The sequence below is a fragment of the Brachionichthys hirsutus genome, chromosome 5 (assembly GCF_040956055.1).
Source record: "Brachionichthys hirsutus isolate HB-005 chromosome 5, CSIRO-AGI_Bhir_v1, whole genome shotgun sequence".
NCBI classification, from domain to species: Eukaryota; Metazoa; Chordata; class Actinopteri; order Lophiiformes; family Brachionichthyidae; genus Brachionichthys; species Brachionichthys hirsutus.
Genome location: NC_090901.1, coordinates 7,434,913 through 7,452,520, shown reverse-complemented (window position 1 = coordinate 7,452,520; position 17,608 = coordinate 7,434,913). Strand labels below are relative to the sequence as shown.

At 46.4% G+C, this 17,608-nt stretch overlaps 2 protein-coding genes across 2 annotated transcripts; one reads left to right on the top strand and one right to left on the bottom strand.

Moving 5' to 3' along the window:
• Positions 1-3,789: 3,789 nt before the first annotated feature.
• Positions 3,790-7,193, bottom strand: LOC137893994 (calcitonin gene-related peptide-like). Its single transcript, XM_068739451.1, has 4 exons — positions 7,114-7,193; positions 6,243-6,334; positions 5,598-5,732; positions 3,790-3,952 (listed from the first exon to the last, which is right to left on the bottom strand). The coding sequence occupies exons 2-4, from the start codon at positions 6,326-6,328 to the stop codon at positions 3,790-3,792; spliced, it is 384 nt and encodes a 127-aa protein (XP_068595552.1). The 5' UTR covers positions 6,329-6,334; positions 7,114-7,193.
• A 7,566-nt stretch (positions 7,194-14,759) lies between these two features.
• psma1 (proteasome 20S subunit alpha 1) lies at positions 14,760-17,516 on the top strand. Its single transcript, XM_068739107.1, has 10 exons — positions 14,760-14,827; positions 15,682-15,726; positions 15,836-15,937; positions 16,067-16,170; positions 16,246-16,334; positions 16,486-16,556; positions 16,641-16,770; positions 16,863-16,942; positions 17,027-17,131; positions 17,279-17,516. The coding sequence occupies exons 1-10, from the start codon at positions 14,825-14,827 to the stop codon at positions 17,339-17,341; spliced, it is 792 nt and encodes a 263-aa protein (XP_068595208.1). The 5' UTR covers positions 14,760-14,824; the 3' UTR covers positions 17,342-17,516.
• Positions 17,517-17,608: the final 92 nt, after the last annotated feature.

Below are 17,608 nucleotides of genomic sequence, written 5' to 3'. Positions count from 1 at the left end.
AGATTCGTGCAGCTCATAAAGGCCTGACGCACTGCATGGAGTCGATAAATATTAGCTTTAGCTTAAATCTGAATGCAGACACTTAATTTCCTTTAAAATCTTACCTCATTTCCTGTTCAAAAGAACGCGATAGTGCTCAGCCAAGCACATTTCTGTGTCCACACAACTTTCAACAAGAAGTCGTTGTTTAACATTAGCCTTCAAAAGAGGCGTGGTCAGGCTAATCGATTCCAGTTTCACTGTGTGAACCTGGACTGCGTGATCGTGACCACTGTGTCTTCTTTAATCAACAGGTAGATTTTTAAATGCATGCAGAGCCAGGTCAGGTCGTTCCTTCTGCTTCCTGTTTTGGTGCGAATGAGCTACACTAACCACCCGCTGGCAGCAGACATGACAGCGATCCTCTGATGTAACTCCATCTATAGAGGAAATCATCACATAGAGAGTGAGGCCAGGAGGCCTGGGTTCTGTCACAGACGCCAATAAAAAGATAACACATTTAACTAGCAATACAAAATCCAATCAGAATGTTGTGTAATACGGATCGCTCCACAGAAAGTACAATATAGGAAGTTCTGCAGCATTTAATGCCGACTAAATGTAAAAGCATTCTAGCACTAGAAAAACATTTATTTTGTATTATTTAAAATGACTGAGATTTTTATTTTTACCATTTCCAACAAATTTTCAGTGAAATGATTTTTCTGAAAGGAAATGTTATTGTTTCTTTGATAGATTAAAATGCTGCATGAGAGAATAGAGTGGAACGAGTGGCGAGTCTGGACGTGGACGCCCTTCAGGCGACGGCGGGCTATTGCTTCTTAAAATTAAAGAGAAGCAGCTACCAAACCCTGGGGTTTTTGATTTTGGTTTGTGGTGTAGGTTTCTGGGAAATGGACCGGGGTACGTCCTCGATGCAGAGATGGGGGGGGGGCTTGCTCCCTGGTTGTTTCTTCTATGAAACATCTCCTTTCCAACTGGAATGGCTCCATGCAAGGCATCTGTGTGCGATTAGCGCCGCTATTCTCGCTGGCATGGTGGGATTGTTATATTCCTGCTGAGAATGGAGTTTCAGACCAATCTGACACATGAATCAGATCTCAACTCCTCGCCCCCCTCAATTACCAGAATCAAGTTGGGGAGGGATTTTTCCTCTCGAGTCAAGCAGGGAAAGTTTCCATTCAGATCCTAGCGTGACTTCAGCGCTGGCTTCCTTCAGATTGATCAATGGAAAGACAGTAAAGAGTCAGATGGAGGTTTTTGAAGCTCCAGAGCTCAAATCCCTGTTTTATTAATTCTGATCATGATTACAAGATGGGTCGAACCAATCTTTTGTTGATTTTTCTATCTGTCCCATCAGCGCAGCCTGTCCGATGTTGACAACGGCCATTTTTCTCACATACTTCTGATATTAGTTTTACAAAGATTCTTCATCTGTCTTGGTTCTGACGGCTCTTAAACAAATATCTTGTTTTTGGTTCAGCAAACACTTTGCATTCATCTGTGCAGCCAGATCCTGACTGCTGTTGTTCCACTTCACCCTCTTGTCATGGGCTCATTATTCCCTCACCTCACAAACTTACATCCCACGGCTGGGCTCTAGAACCGGGGGGATGTATTTATCCACATACTTTTTGTTTTTTGTGGTTTTCTCCCATCCTTTAGTCGATGGTCCAGAGAGACTAAATGTACCTTTCAATCGGCAGACTAGTCTGGATCACAGAAGAGTTCGATGCTGATTTCCAGTAATGCAGCTTAATTGTTCCTCAGAGGTTGTGAAAGTCAAACAGCCAGTAGATCCTTTAAATCTCCCTGTCGGTTTTGTGTCTGTCTTTGTGGATTTGTTTCATTTCAGGAGGGGAATTTATCATTTCTATTTATTCACTTTTTTATCCACAAAATAAATAAGCCTCAGAGGAAGGTGTGATTCAAACCTTCCACATCTACGCTGCTTCGTAAAGCATCGTCTGGAAAAGCAAGCAAAGCAGCATTCATCTCATCTCATCAATCAAAACCAATCGGAAGCACTCATCCACGCTGCGAGGCATCGGTTGACTTCCGCTGGTCCACCTACAGGAACGTTTCACTGAATTTACGCCTCATTGCTGTTCAAGCAGCCCCAAAAATAACACCATCTCGTCTGGAATCACGTTCCATCCTCATCATTTTCCGGAGGATTCCTTTTTTCTTTTTACATTTGTGCAAATGAATGGATTAGAAATCCGTCTCTGCAGCAGAGCACCGAGAGGAGGTTCACCTTCATCACCGGTGGCGACTGGATGGCACGAGTCAGGCCGGCCAGCCTGTGCAGAACCGGAAAACGAACTTCCGACGGGATGATCATGTTGCCACCTGTTGGAGCGCTGCTGCAAAAGCAAGATGCATTCATCCACTCGACTGTCAGAGCCGGATGTAAAGACGCTTTAGGGAATGGAATGTGCCGAGGCACATTTCCACTTGCACATGGAAAATGCAGATCTATCTTCTGATGCACAAATTGTGTAAATATAAATATTATCCTGGTTGAACTGAGTGATGAGCATCTATCCCTGATGGAGCTGAAGAAGAAGAAGAAGTCTGATTGCAGGTTTGGCTGCCTTTTATTGAGCAGTTTACCCATGCAGGATTTCTTTTCATGACAGCATCATTTAGCTCAACGTGTCCATGCCACTGAAACCGATGCGTTTCCACCTGCATACAAAGTGATCCAAGCTGAGCAAGGCCAGACCGCATGAGGATGGATTTATAATCTTATGCCAAATCATAGTTGCTACATTTAACGATGTGTTTGTCACTGGAGAAATTTGACACCAATAAATTACAAACCCATCTGCTCATGAGAGGTTCACTCCCGTTTGCACTGTAAATCAATATTCCAATGATTAATGTACAAATATAAGCTTCTCTTCACCTGTCAATAAACCGTTCTACCCTTAAATGCTCCAAAACAAGAACAAAACAAGTACCTCAAACCCGAGTGTATCTAAAATACATTTTAATCTTGCTGAAATTTGTTTTCACAATATCGTTTACAATATTAATCTGTCTTGGTTCTCTTCGTCCTCGCTCTTCATCCTCTTCTTTATCGTCTCGGAACAGAACTGTACAATCATGTTCATGTAAATTGTTCCACATCAAGGCACAAGACAACAGCCGTTGTGGGGGGGGGGGGTTGGGTAGACTCATCTTTAATGGCGTTCCCTCTGGCACACAGGAAAACAAGGGACCTTTGGGAAGAAAGGGAACGGTGGAGTCTGGATGGAGAGATGGGTCGGAAGAGAGAAATGTGCTCTAAGGAGGTGACAGGAGGCGAAAGTGAGGAGGTACCCTCTGCGCCTTTCTTTTTATTTTTGCAGTGATGATCATGTATAAAAAAGATCAATTAGGGGGGATTTCTTTTCTTTATGAGTTCATTTGTTCACAAACTAAAGTGCTTTTTTTTTTTCCTTCTCTTATTTGCCCAAAGCGACCGGTTTCACTAACGGGAGATAGGGATGAGATGTTCTGTGGCGTTTTGTCTTCTTTGTTCTGGAGGGAGTGGTTAAAGGGCCAGTTCACGGTTTATTTTCTGTTTTTGTTGCTTTTTCTTCTCTGGTTTTTCTGATGATTTCTTGTCAGTTTCAGCCTCTGAAAAGAAAAAGAGACAAATGATATTAAACTCCTCGTAATAAAGAGAAATTTGTTCAGATAATGATGAATAAATGGGGGGGAATATTGCCCTTCTTTGTGTTGCTTTTTACTCAAAGAACAAACATTCTATTTACCGTTTCCCTGAAGGTTTTGGAGTTTTCACATCTGGACATTTCTCCTCCTCCTGCCGAAGGCCTTGGCGCCCACGTTGGTGGGGACAAAGTTGCTGTTGCCCATCCCCCCCGACCGACTGAGGAAGTCCGCCAGGCGGTGAGTCACGCAGGTCGCCGTGTTGCAGGCTCGCTTCTGCGCTGTAACGCTGCTTCAGGAGAGCAAGCAGGGCGTTAGCGTCGACATCGACCGCACCCGCCATCTTTACTTTAAATCCACATCAAGCATGCAAAAGTCCAAATCCAAAATGTGCCATTTTTCTTACCTTTGAACTCGACGAGAGCTTTAGACATAATTTGAGATGCTCTAAAATGAATATTTTAAGCCGCAAATGAGTTCATGGACTCCCTGCTTTAAAGCACCCCAAGGATGAAAATGAGCTAAGTCTTCCTGGTAGAAAAATATGTTTATTGAACAAGAATCATGGCGTCGCATCAGCGGATCATTTATTAATGGTTTAATTGAGGGATGTCTATGGACCCTTAAATCTCAGGGGCTTTTTGAAATGACTCCAAGAACAGTACACAGAGATGTATGCTGAACCAGCTCCTGGATTACATCCAGGAACACTGAGTCTGATTGTCAGGAATAACAGAGGGAGATTATGCTCTGCCAAAAAAAAGCCAGAAAAAGATGGGAGAAGGAATAAAATAAAATAGTTGGTTGCAGTTAAAGGTCGTTCTCTTCGAGCAAGTAAAATCAGCATGCACTTGCCAATAGAAAAACAATACGGGAAAAAGGTGGGCAGGGGGGAGGAAAATGGGCTAAGGATGGAAATGGGGGGGGGGGAGAAGGGGAAGAGGGGCTGAGGGAGGATGGAGCTGGGTTAGATGCTGTCAAACATCTCATCGTAGCTTGCATAGCTGTCGCTCTCAGGCGCACTGCGCTTCTTGCCGGGCGTTTCTGCTCCCACGTTCGTGCGAGGGAACGTCTGCAACTTGTGCAGCTCCTGAGACAGTTTTCCCAGCACACAGGTGCTGAGATTGGAGCAGCGCTTGGTTAGGGGCCTGTCCATGCTGTTGGGGATTGGACACACAAAACATGCAGAGAACAAGCTCATAGGTTTGGGAAGACATGCAGGTAACATTTTGTCATTTGTCTTTCTTTCTCCCGGCACTCATTTCCCTCACATGCATTTCTTTCTCATGCCATCGCAGGGATAAAATAAAAGCATCCTTCCATACCTCATCATGCTCTTTTTTTTTCACCCTCCCTATATCCAAAGAAGCTGTCATCCATCCTCTCATGCGTCAAGCCTCCATCCCTCTCCCCCCCCATCCCAGTCAATCCCCTTCTTGCCACGTCTCAAACACCCACAGAAGAAACGGAAACCAGTTGCTCCCCACTGTCATGCAACTCCACTTAATTGACATCATGCACACTTATTTGTTCCATGAGGCATCCACCGCTCACATGCCCGGCAGGCAAGCTGGAAATAGTCCGTTCAAGTCAAACTCATCCATGCAGGAGCGGGGGTCACGACGGAGAATAGGGACTTTTTGTGTATTAGCATCTATTTCTGGAAACAATTGTTTTTTTTGACGTACATACCTCTATGCCTGACTGACCCCGAGGGAGGCGCTAAAAAAGACGCGTCTTCAGTGGCGTTTAAGTGAAACCATAAAATGAAACGGTCCCTAAGGAGATCCGGCTTTAAAAAAAAAAGAGCTGTTGGTTTAAGCTTTAAAGTTTGTAATTCTGTCATTGGAGTCTTTTATTTTCAGTTTCAGTGCAGGAGGGGAATAGTAACCTGCTTTTAATGTGGGAGGGGGGGGTAATTAGTTGTTCACCTGTACCTGTTTCCTTCAGTCGCCTGCTGCTCCAGTTCCTCCGCCGTCATCTGCACAAACTCCTTGACAATGGCGTTGAGTAATCGTCGAGCCTCGTAGTCCGTGAGCGTGACTTGGTCTGACATGGACTCTAAACCCGGTCTGTCGTGGGAGGGGTGAAGGGGTGGGGGGGGCAGAGGGGCAGAGGGGCAGGGGAATGAAAGGCATAAGCATCAGCATTAAATCCTTCACTGGAACTATCACCTGCAGCTAAAAGGAGGGGTGGGAGAGGAAAGTGGAGGGGTCGGGGGGGTTGGCTGGGACGTCACCAGCCATGAGAGGGATGAAGTCCGAGTTGGAGGGCCCCCAGCCAACGGGGAGAAACAATCTATGGGAAGTGCCCTATTTATTACAAAATCAATATGTTCATGTGATCGGTCATATAAATATACAGATCTCATGTAATGTCCTTCACACCTTTTCTCTCGCTCTTTTAAAACAACTACGGGCGATTTCATCCAATCAGATTACAGTTAGAAGATGACAAATGAGCTAAAAGGATGCGGTTCAGGATATTTGAAAACTAAATTCTTAATCGTACAAAGATGATCAGATGCAAGTTTGGGACTCGGGTTTGTGTAAACCGACGGGTGTGTTTGAGGCGCGTCTCACCTGGCAGGGGCGGCTTGTGAGCAGTACATCTGGCAAATGACCAGGGTGTAGGCAACGAGGAGCGCAGAGATCTTCAACATAACCATGGTCGTCTGCACAGCGAGAGAGACACCGCCATCAGCGCCTGACACGCAGGACGGCGGCCATTCACGCCTCGCTCACACACACGTCTACAAAGCCAGGAACAACACACACGTGGAGGACACGCCTGCTGAACGCTCAGCTTAACTCCTCGTTTGAACCCCCCCCCCACACACAACATCCTGTCAAACCTGAGCCAGGTTACCCCCACCCCTACCTATTATTGATCAGAAAAGGTCACTGGTTCTCCTAAGAAATCAAACCAAAAACATGGGACAGGTAGTTCTCTAATGTCGTGTGTGTGTGTGTGAGTGTGTGAGTGTGTGTGTGTGTGTGTGTGAGTGTGAGGGGGTCCTGGACTGTTCAATGTATGAAACGCTTGCAAATTTTGAAATAGGAGGGGTGAAAAGACAAGGGGGGGGGGGGGGGGCACCAATCTTGTCAACTCCCTAGGGGATCAGTGCATTAGTGTAATGAGCTGCTCTCTCTCTATCTATCTCTCTCTCTATCTCCTCTTTCGCTTGCTGTACTTTACCTCTGTTTTTTTTCTTCTTTTTTCAATCCCTTCCTGCCCCTCTTTCTTACCTTTTCGTCCCGTCTATATATTTCTTTGGCCTTCAAAGATCGCAGCATCAATATAATGGGACGGTGCTGGTGGTGATGCCGGTGACCCCAGTGGCCACCCTCCAATCCCATTACCAACATCGTCACGCCACTGCAGTCCGTGTCCAGATCCCCACATCCACAGAACGCATGCATGATCCGGTACATCACAAAAGTCAACACTTACCTTCTGTGACGATCACCCAGCAAAACCAGTTTGTGTATATCTCAGCCTGTCGCTACGCAAAACGCAGTAAGTTGACTTTCTCTCAACTTGCAGGACAACTCTTGGTTCTGTTGCATGCAGCCAATGCACCAGCCTATATATCCCACCACTTGGGTTTGTGCATTGACTGTGTAGGTGTTTAATTATCCGCCGGCAGCCAATCGCGTTGTCCCGGTGCCATGGCCATCCAATGGGATGCCTCCTTTCAGTCCTGGCTCCGCTCTGACGTCATTTCTCAGTCACTAAGTGTTCCATTCACAAAATCCACCAGTCATTTGGACAATTTTCTACCCCCCCCCCATCTCCCCCCTAATTTGCATTGATGTCAGGAATGAAATAGGAGTGCAAAGGAAGCTGGTGGCCACAGAGACGCAGCGCCAGCGATAAATATTTTAAGAACCTTCCAAAAATATTACATTGCTATATCTGAAATGCCAAATCGATAAGGCACCCCCGACCCCACCGCCACCCTCCCAGCTAAGCACTTGCAGGCGGGGCCATCTGCTGGGGATGGATATTAACTGCACGATGACGCCACCTGGGGCTCTTCATTCATAATGTTTTTTGGATAGCTCCAGCGCTGCAGCCTCGGAGCCTCAGCTCACTGTGGGCCGACCCGTCCAGCATTCAGTCGCCTCCAGTCGTCGGCTTGTCTTTAATTTAATCATGTGATAAAATAATGAACCCATCATGTCGAGACAAAAGGGTCTCCTCTGCTCAGAGGACCTGGTGGACTGTGTGGACTCAGAAAGGCATTGTGTGATTTTAATCTCCTCTGTGGCTTTTTTATCTGTGTGATTAAGCATGAATCCTATTTTCTGTTCTCTCTCTGCTCCCTTTCAGCAACCCTGTGACAACATGCCTTTCCCAGGACAGCATCATATCCAGTTAATAAAGCGATACCGCAGTGAGTCCAGTAATGATCACTGGGCCTCCTCCCACGCACTGAGTAAACGAGTTGTCTTCAGCGAAACCGATCGATGACAGCCTCCGACAGGAGCCGTTTCTCAAAAGCAATTACACAACTGTTTGTCGTGCGGCGGCCTCTCAATTCCCTTCCTATTCATTAGTGCTCGGGACGGCGTGTGCGTGTGCACACAAAGGGAGCGTACCGTGTGTTTCCTGTGTGCTTGTGCACAGTGTGCAGAATGAATGGATGTGTTTGCTCTGGGTTATATGTCAGAGTAAAGAAAGGGGGGCTCGCCTCTCCTCGGCTGCATCACAGAGGAACCGCATTAGCCGGGATGAGCCTTTTAGTGCTATTGAGCCTCAGGGCTCACCTGTGTCAGGTACTGAATCACCGCTGAATGGACAGCTACCGGGTCAGAAGCCAGGTCCTCCCTTCTGCTTTGTTTTTCTTTTATCGTCCACTATCACAGCTTGAGGCGGGCCCGTGTTTTTTCCACTCACTAACTTCTCCCGTCTTCCAGATCCTTCCCCTGCAAGCAGCTCATTCCTGTCACCTGTGTTTCTGTAATCACCTGCGACTCTGCCCTCATCAGTCCTGAAAACTACTTAAGCTCTGCTCTTGCCCATGCGCCAGATTGTTTAGTGATGATTCCAACTTCCCAGCATTCTAAATTGACCTCCCGTGTTTCGACCCTGCCTGATTCTTGGATTCCGCATTTGGATCCGTCTGCCTGTTCGCTCTGATGACCCGGTCTGTGATCTCATTGCCTTCTCCCATCCTGATTTGTCTGCTGGTTTGGAGCGATTTGGTTGTGACAAATAAAGCTCGCTTTCTGGATTCCCCTTTTCCTGTTGTGCATTTGGGTTCTTACCTGCCTGGGCCCCTGACAATCCACGACTATTTCATTATACTGACTGATGTGTGTCGAAACAAACTGGGAGGCGAGTAGCATATAAAAATTACAACTTTATCGGTTATAAACTTGAAGGCCGGTCTTTTATTTGCAGATCTCCCCTCCCTGGCAACAAGAGCTAAGGTTATGTGGTCACAAAATATCAGACAACAAATTGAGGCTGAACTTTGAACCAAAGATGAGGCCCACCTGGAAACGGATTGCCTTTCAGCATTTTGTTAATATTACTACGAGACTCGTAGCATTCGTTACACCTCGAGACTCGTCCTCAAGGCTTCCAGACGGTCTGTCCTTCTCTTGGCTTCGCTTCCATGACTGCTTTATAAACGCTATTCAGACACCGACCAAAGAATGAGTGGCATGCATCAGTCATAGAATATTTAAGCAGTCGCTTCAAGCCTCCTTCATGAAGTAAAGCCACAGTAAATGTGTTTGCTAGAGGAACACCACCCCCAGGGTTCCTGCACTGACAGCGCTTTTATCTCCATCCACCTACACAGGAACAAGTAGACCGCAGTGATTGGATCGTAGCTGGATATTTGTTCCTTCACTCCCAATAACTTGTAAAGCAAATCCATTAAAGCCAGACTGATGGGTGTGTTTGTCATTCTTGGAAGAGGAAGAAGAACCATTTACAACAACTGGTTTCAATACTTCAGGTGACAACGACGGGTAAAAGGAAAACGTTCCGGTTCCTCGAAGCTTGATGAAGGACATTCTGAGAAACGCAGGAAATCAGCGAGTCGCTAATGAACATGGAGTTCTTTACGTTGATGCTGAGTCCGTTGCCTTTCTGTTTCATCTCTGGCCCTGTCACAGCCATATTATTCAAGATAACAACAATCTAACATATGAAAGCAAGAGCTCATCTCACAAGCTGAGAATACGAACAGACTCGTCCATGTTCAGAACCCAGAGCTAACCAGACCGAGAGCATTGGCGCTGCCTCGTCAGTTAGAGCCGGGCCTCTTCAGATAAATCACTTCCTGCAGAGAACGGAAGGCGAAGCAGCACTTAAGCTCTCCGTCGTCACATCCAATCAGTGGCTCGCCACCACAAAGGAGGTTTAAATTAAATCCAAGCTCAAGTGGAACCAGTGTCACTTTGTGGATTTACCTCAGGAAGAGTGGGCTAGCGTTCGGTTGGCAGGAAGGGCTGAAGTGGAGGTGCTGCGCCGCCGTATCCACTAAAGCAGCCGAGCAAGCGGCTGAGTAGATGGTCACGCAAACATTTGCCGGCCGTTCATCAGCTAGCATGTGAAATGTCAAGAGCCAAACAGGGTGGCCTGACGTTTCGGCCATTTGCCGTCGTTCATCCCCGGGACATTAGGGAAATGACTTTCAATCGCTGAGACCCGGGTGCATCAATCAGCACCTTTGGGCATCTGAGCGTGGGCGGGATGTTGGTTCTGACATCACTTCATTCAAGAAAAAGAAGCACAAGGCAAAGTGTATGGCTAGACGTTTTTAGAGAGTGTGTTTCCTAAAAGTTCTTCCTGGGAGTCCCATTCATCAGGATTACCCCGGAATGAATGGAGAGATGGACGAGGTGAAATGTGGTGCAAATGGATTGGAGCTCTGCGGCGATAATGCTTGCCAGCTAGATAAAAGGCGAGACAGCGATCCACAATGTGCAGCTCAGTCACTGAAAGACAGGCACAGCGGTGAAACTAGTGAGGTCCCACATGGACACGTAAACAGCTCACAAATATTTGCTGGCTGAATTGTCCTTTAGAGACACCGGAGATTTTATTTAGTGTATTACGTCTTTTGCTTGAATAACCCTCATGCATCTCCGGAGATCGTCAGAAGCAGAACTTGGCTCTTGTCTTTGGCGTCATTTCAAATTTAATCACACTTGATCAACTTGGACGGCGTCCCACGGTATTTATAGAACGCGAAGCGTTCTGCGGTTATAAAGCCTGGACGACGCCCAAGAAGCTGCCCTGACTTCTGGCTCTGCAGCAAAACTGACGGTTGGACATTTCTGGCTCTCGGTGTGGCTCAACGATACCCAAGCTGGAATGAAACTGGACGGGGAATCTTTCTTAAAATTCAAAGCATGTATTTAAACCGGAATTTTTGTTTCACTAAACCTAGATTTCATTTATACCATTGTGTTCAGCAAAGCTTTTGAATCATCTCATGTTCCTTCTTCTGTTTCTTTCTTTTGCCATCTTTTTATAGAGTATTTTTTTCTTTCATCTTCTGTCATTACCTTGGTCTTCTTTTGTTTGCCGCGTATATCTCTGCAAAGCGTGCTCTTCATTCTCTGGAGAGCTTCTTCTCCTCTTCAGAGGAAACATCTCGGATTGTGATCCACTCAATTTCCGACCCATGAACCGCTTCTGTCACTAATTGTGTAATTCAGCCGACTAATTAACGGGAATGAAATGAAGATGTTGAAATCAGCCTCTTTTTTTTTCCCCCTCCACAGCCAGAAACGGTCTTAACAATCACAAGCCGTTAAAAGCGCCCTTCGCCGGCAGAAGCCATTGTTGTGAACCGATGACTCCAGAAGCCCAAGAGGCCATTAAGGGTTTGACGAATAGATTAGCGGAGCAGCCAGGTGGCTCCAGAGCGACCCTCGATCACACGCCCACCTGAACATCCCCCACCAACGTGTCGGATCGCAGACGTCCTAAGTCGAGCCACAGCAGACAGCAGACACAAGGTGGACCAACAACTTTTCTTGCTTTGCAAACACATTGCTGCCTGGAAATAGTCAAAGAGCGTAAACATCAAACCGATTTAACCCTTTGCTGACAGCTCGCCCTGCCCTCTTCTGGTATTATCGTCGCTGTACCCAAACAGATACTGTAATAATATCAGAATAAACCAGCCAACAAAGACGACCACATAGTCACACAGCGACGGCGCTCAGGCGTCGCTCAACGGTCTATTCAGAGGGCATTGTTTGCTTGGACAATTCCTTTTAGTTTCAGATCACCAAGTAGAAGTGGCATGTTGCCTGCTGTCCCTGCTCCAGCATCACGGCCCGACGAGGCCGATCCGTAAACCTCTCCCACCTTCTACCAGCTCCCGCTGTCACGTCATGCGTCACCGTGGAGGAAGGACTGAAGTTCTTCTATGAAACTCAAATCAACCAGGAGGTTTGACATGTTTGGCGCTCTGTGTGGTTCTGATATTAAACAATGTCATCTGACAAAAGACGTTTGCCTCATCCACAGCAGTGATTAGTGGGATCCCAGTAAAGTGCGGCGCTTGTCAAATCAGTGCTTGAATGTTTCCTGCAGGAGCCAAAGTAATGACTGGATGTGTCTTTCCTGCCGGCTTCACATCATCGGGTGTTTCCACACTCACGCTGACGAAGACGCTGAGCGAACGACTGTTTCTGGTGGACTTGCTTTAGTGTCAGTTCACGCTGCGTTGCCGCTGAGTCGTGCACATTCGCACGGCCGCATGCTCCGGCGTTGCTGCACTCATCCCGCCCAGTTGCTGCTTCCGTCTTTCACCTGCTGGCCCGTTTAATTCAGTCACATGACGCAGAAACGGTTTCATTCAGGCTCCGCCATAATGTTGAACTCTAACCTCTCCAGCGGGGCAGTCTCCTAGAAACTTCTGCTCCGTGAGTTGTGTTCAGATGCAGTCAGAACATTACAATGATGGATGCTGGCGCACTGGCTGCAGTGTGGCTGCGTCTTCTGGCATTCAAACAATGGAAATGATGGATAAACATAACGACTGCACAGTGATGACAAGTATTTGTTGGTATTACTCGTGTGACTCTGATTTCTGATTACGCTTCGAGTCGGAACCCCGTCTATATTTAACGCTTCCTGGCATAAGATGGCTCCAAGCGACGCGGTTCTACCCCACAGACACAGGATGAGCTACGTAATTTATGAAACAGCCTGTGTGGTCTGATCCCTCCTTCTTTTGAAGCTCATCTCTCCCTCTATGGACCGATCTATCCGAGCTACTGATATTATTAAGTGTCCTACAATGTATTGCAGTTTTTTTTTTTCTATCTGGAAAAATCCTCTTTGGCCCTTTGCCACTAAAATGCTGCATACGCGCTTTCATCCACAGACGGGAACCGAGAGCAGCGAACAGAATCTCTGCCACTCCCACCGCTACGCCCTCGCTCACACGCAGTCTCATGATGACGTTCCTCTGTTTGCTCCTCTGACCCCTGACGCAGCTTGATAAAGGGTCGCTGCCATTTTATTGCAACCTCCGTGGAGCGGCCGCCTTTCCTTCCCATTAGTCCTGTCGTTTTCCAGGTTTCAACACATTGCTGATCTATTTTAAGCAGCAATGTGATGGAGATATGGAACATTTAGCTGTTTAGTGTACAACAATAACTGGGGATTTTTTGAAAAAGCCTCCATTATAAGTAAATGGGAAAATCCAGATTTTCTTGTATCCAGACGGGAATCCGGATCGCTCTCAGAATTTAATGGATCTAACTTAGACCAAGACCCATCTTAAGATTTTATTCATCAAGATCCAAGAGCAACGTAAATCGGAAAGTATGAATGAAAAGAAGAATTTGGAGCGCTCGCACTCTTCTACTCCTTAAAACACCTCCTGCCTCCCTCTGTCCTGCCGCCACGTGTCCACGGCGGGGCGTGGACCCATCACACGGTGACTCAGGCTGCTCTCCATTTGAAAAATTAAAACGGGGGCCGTTGGCAGACTGAAATGAGGCCCCCCGGAAGAAAACATGCTGAGCTCAGCACAGCTCCTACAATCTCAATCACAAGGGAGGAGGCTGGAGCTGATGTAATCGCAGCCGCGCTGCCGATGCCTTGGCATCGGGGGGAGAGCCTGTCCGCACAGCCCTACTAAATCATCCACCAACCCCTCCTCATCCTCCTGTACCAAGGGTACATCAGAAATCGGTGGAAAAAAGGTGGAACACACATGAGCATAAGAGAGGATGAGACTTTTCTCAGACTGCAGAGATCTGCGCTGAGATTCTCACCTGGCATCGTGGAACCATCGGTGTCGATGGTTCTGAGTAATATTCATCCACTGCACCAAAAGTAACGACTTTAAAAAGGGGATGTTTCCCATTCTTCCCATATTATCTGCAGCAACTCATTCATAGTGTCATTTAATAAAGCCTTGGTAATGGAACATACTTTCTTTAGAAGAAGAAAATACAATAGCAGCACAAAGAAAACTTCCACAGCAAGGATTTGTCTTTAAAAAATAAAATGACGTTTTAACTTTAAAGAAACAGAAAGCACAACAGCCTTTAGAGTTTTCACACGTCTAGACTACTTGATTTGTTATTTATTATATTTATATGTTTAATTGTCTAGGTAGAAGGAAGCACTGCTGAGACGGCTCAGTATTCATAACCGTCATTGGCATCCATTGACAAAACAAGCTTCGTCAGAGGCGCGTTCCTCTCGTTGCCCACATCCCAGCGATCCTGACAGAAAGCCTTGTTTTAATTGTTTGCTGCCGCCTAGTGTTGATCTGTCTGTCAGTACAGACGGGAGAACACCGGGAAGAAACGTTAACGGGGAAGAAATAATATTTAACTGCACGTTCCTCTCCGTTTCTCCAAATAATGTGCATTAATCTTTCAATGCTGCTGAAAATTGTTATTCTTACAAGGATTCACTGTGCTTGAAGGAAAGATGATACCGTGTAATTTTGCATAGTAAATAACTAATCTAAAAACGTAAACATAACTAAAAAGTAATTTTACGCTGTGTAAAGATGTCCAGTGCGGATTTGTAAATACATATTTTATTCATTTCATCAACGATCTGAAATCGGGGCTCTGCTCTTTTCCCTGGCGTCCAGTCCAGGGTAATAAATCAAACCACGATCATAAGCGGAGGAGAGGAGACGCGTTCGGAAGCAGATATGGTAAATAGGAATTAAATTCGTGTAGCGTTGATCGATTTGGTAGCTTGTGTACAGTACACAAATCCACACAGCACATTTTGATTGTACTTTGTATTAAAAAGTAAATTTAGGTAGATTTGATCTCAGAAGCTAATGTTAGCTTGCTAATTTTAGGCTGCACTGTGAGTAAGCAAAACATCCTCGGTAAATGCTAATGTTAGCAGAATGGATGACGTGTGTCCAAAAAGGCATTTACGGCTAACAGAGATCTGATATTGCATTGAGAAATGTTTGTGTTTATCCAGTTTAAGTTTTATTTAGTGTCAAACGACATAAGGTAATTGTTGTGTTGGTTGGATTTGTGTTTTAAGAGTTAGCAGGCTAAGGCAAAGTGGCTAGGAGACGTTAGCTAGCATAGGCGGAGTTAGCATCAAAGTGAGGAATAGCGTCTTTTACTTTCATTTTTCCTGCGCTCCGTCGCCTTTCAGTTTTATAACTATAAATTATGTTGAGAACCAACTCGTGTAACGTGATGATTCAGAAAACGTTCGCATTGTTTGTATTTTATTAAGCTACTGCCAGCTAGCAGTAGCCAGGATTTAGTTCAATGGCAGTGACAAGTTACCCAGCGCTAATTTCCAATGCCAGACATTTTCCTTGTGCGCATCGGTGAGTCGCCACACAAAACTCGGATTATCAATTATTCAAAAGAGTAGTAATTTAAAACCCAGGCTGTAGCTTCATTTCGAGATCTGGAGGACGCGAGAAATAGTCTACTGCAGGAAAATGCAAGACAGCCACGTAAGGCCGGATCAGGTGTGTCCTAAAATTGTAGTTAAATATATTAATGACGAATGTCTTGTTTCTGTCTGTAGTTTCGCAACCAGTATGATAACGATGTGACCGTGTGGAGCCCCCAGGTGAGCCCCTGCTTTCTCAGCCTCTGTCCCTCATACTCAGAGAATATAAATGTTGTATTTTAGCTTTAGCGCGTCACAATGAAAATCCTTCGTGTCCACGTTGATGCAGGGCCGCATTCATCAGATTGAATATGCCATGGAGGCAGTGAAGCAAGGCTCTGCGACTGTGGGACTCAAATCCAAAACCCACGCAGTCCTGGTTGCACTGAAGGTACAGCAAGTCGCAGTTCTTCCTGTCTGTAATTTTACATGTCGTTAGAAATGTAATAATTTCTTGCTTTTCTAATAAAACTTGGAGCTAGGATCGTTTGTTGGGTGTTAATTTTCTCGACCTCTTCAGAGAGCTCAGTCGGAACTGGCCGCCCACCAGAAGAAGATCCTCCATGTCGACAACCACATTGGAATCTCCATTGCTGGGCTGACTGCTGATGCCAGGCTGCTCTGGTACGTCTCTGCTGCGTTCACGGTCTGAATAAAGGCGAAAGCCGTCAACTGATGACTGGCGCTTCTCTCCTGCAGTAATTTCCTGCGGCAGGAGTGCTTGGACTCCAGATTTGTCTTCGACAGGCCTCTCCCCACGTCACGTCTTGTCTCTCTTATTGGCAGCAGTATCCTCACAGCGGTTAGCTGGAAGTGCTTTTGTCATTTTTTTATTTCTTTGTTAACAGGGGTCATATTGCCCGGCTTTTGTCACCGGGAATAAATGTAACTGTTTCTGTGTAGTCAAGTAATGACAGTGATCCTTAAGTGGGCTTTAAGAAACCCAAATCCCAACACAGAGGTATGGAAGGAGGCCCTACGGTGTTGGGCTTCTCATTGCCGGCTATGATGTAAGTGCTTTTATCCTCGTGAAAGAATGGGTGTCGTATATTTAAGATCCAACCCTCGTTGGTGATTTATTGTGCGTTTCTAAGGACATGGGACCTCACATCTTCCAAACCTGCCCATCAGCCAACTACTTTGACTGCAAGGCCATGTCTATCGGCGCCCGCTCTCAGTCTGCACGGACCTACCTGGAGCGATGCATGGAGAAGTTCTCGGACTGTATGACTGGATTTCTTTTTCAGTCTTGTTTCAGCACTTTTCCTCGTTGAGGGTTCTCCTCAATGGCCGGTTATCATCTCCCCCATTCTCAGGTAACCTGAACGATTTGGTCCAGCATGGCCTCCGTGCTCTCAGAGAAACCCTCCCCTCCGAGCAGGACCTGACCACCAAGGTAAGTCTGGACATTCAGTGGAATGCTGTCGCGACCGGCGCCACTCGTCGTCCAGGGCGATGAGAACGCTTTCTCTCCTTTCAGAACGTTTCCATCGGCATTGTGGGGAAGGACATGGAGTTCATCATTTATGACGACGATGACGTCGCCCCGTTCCTGGAGGGCCTGGAGGAGAGGCCCCAGAGAAGGGTACCACAGAGATTCTTTTATAAAGTCCGGTTTGGACTTGTGCCCTGGGTCCAGATTAGAACAGAACATTTTAGCTCTGCATGTTAGCAGACTCCAGATCTTGTCCTCTTTGAAGGCTGGCAAACGGCTCCTCTTTGTGTGTCCCAGGTTGCTCCGCCTGCAGATGAAGCCCCTGCCGCACCGGCGCCCGACGAACCGATGGAGCACTGAGGGAGGCCCGCTTTAAGAGACGGGGCACAAACCCAGACCAACCGGAGTAGCTCTCGGACGGAGGAGTTAGTTTAAACTGTCCGCCTGGAATAGCCTCTGCTAACATCATCCACGGTGATGCTGCTTTTCTATCAGTAAAGTTTACCTTCATGAAAATAATAAACTCCTTTTTTTGAATTCTGCTGCTCTTCGTTTCTTTAATTGTCCACTGAATATGTGTCGATGCAGAAAACAAAGACTTTCAGTCCGGCAGACGTGGCGCTGAGC

Bases quoted from the DNA above. Each gene is read 5' to 3' on its own strand.
- LOC137893994 (XM_068739451.1), bottom strand. From the start codon at position 6,328: ATGGTTATGTTGAAGATCTCTGCGCTCCTCGTTGCCTACACCCTGGTC. The intron at 5,733-6,242 runs GTGAGACGCGCC...CTCCCACGACAG, and splicing joins TCACAAGCCGCCCCTGCCAG to ACCGGGTTTAGAGTCCATGT. The intron at 3,953-5,597 runs GTACAGGTGAAC...GCTCTCCTGAAG, and splicing joins CAGGCGACTGAAGGAAACAG to CAGCGTTACAGCGCAGAAGC.
- psma1 (XM_068739107.1), top strand. The intron at 16,335-16,485 runs GTATCCTCACAG...GTGGGCTTTAAG, and splicing joins TGTCTCTCTTATTGGCAGCA to AAACCCAAATCCCAACACAG. The intron at 16,943-17,026 runs GTAAGTCTGGAC...CTCTCCTTTCAG, and splicing joins AGCAGGACCTGACCACCAAG to AACGTTTCCATCGGCATTGT.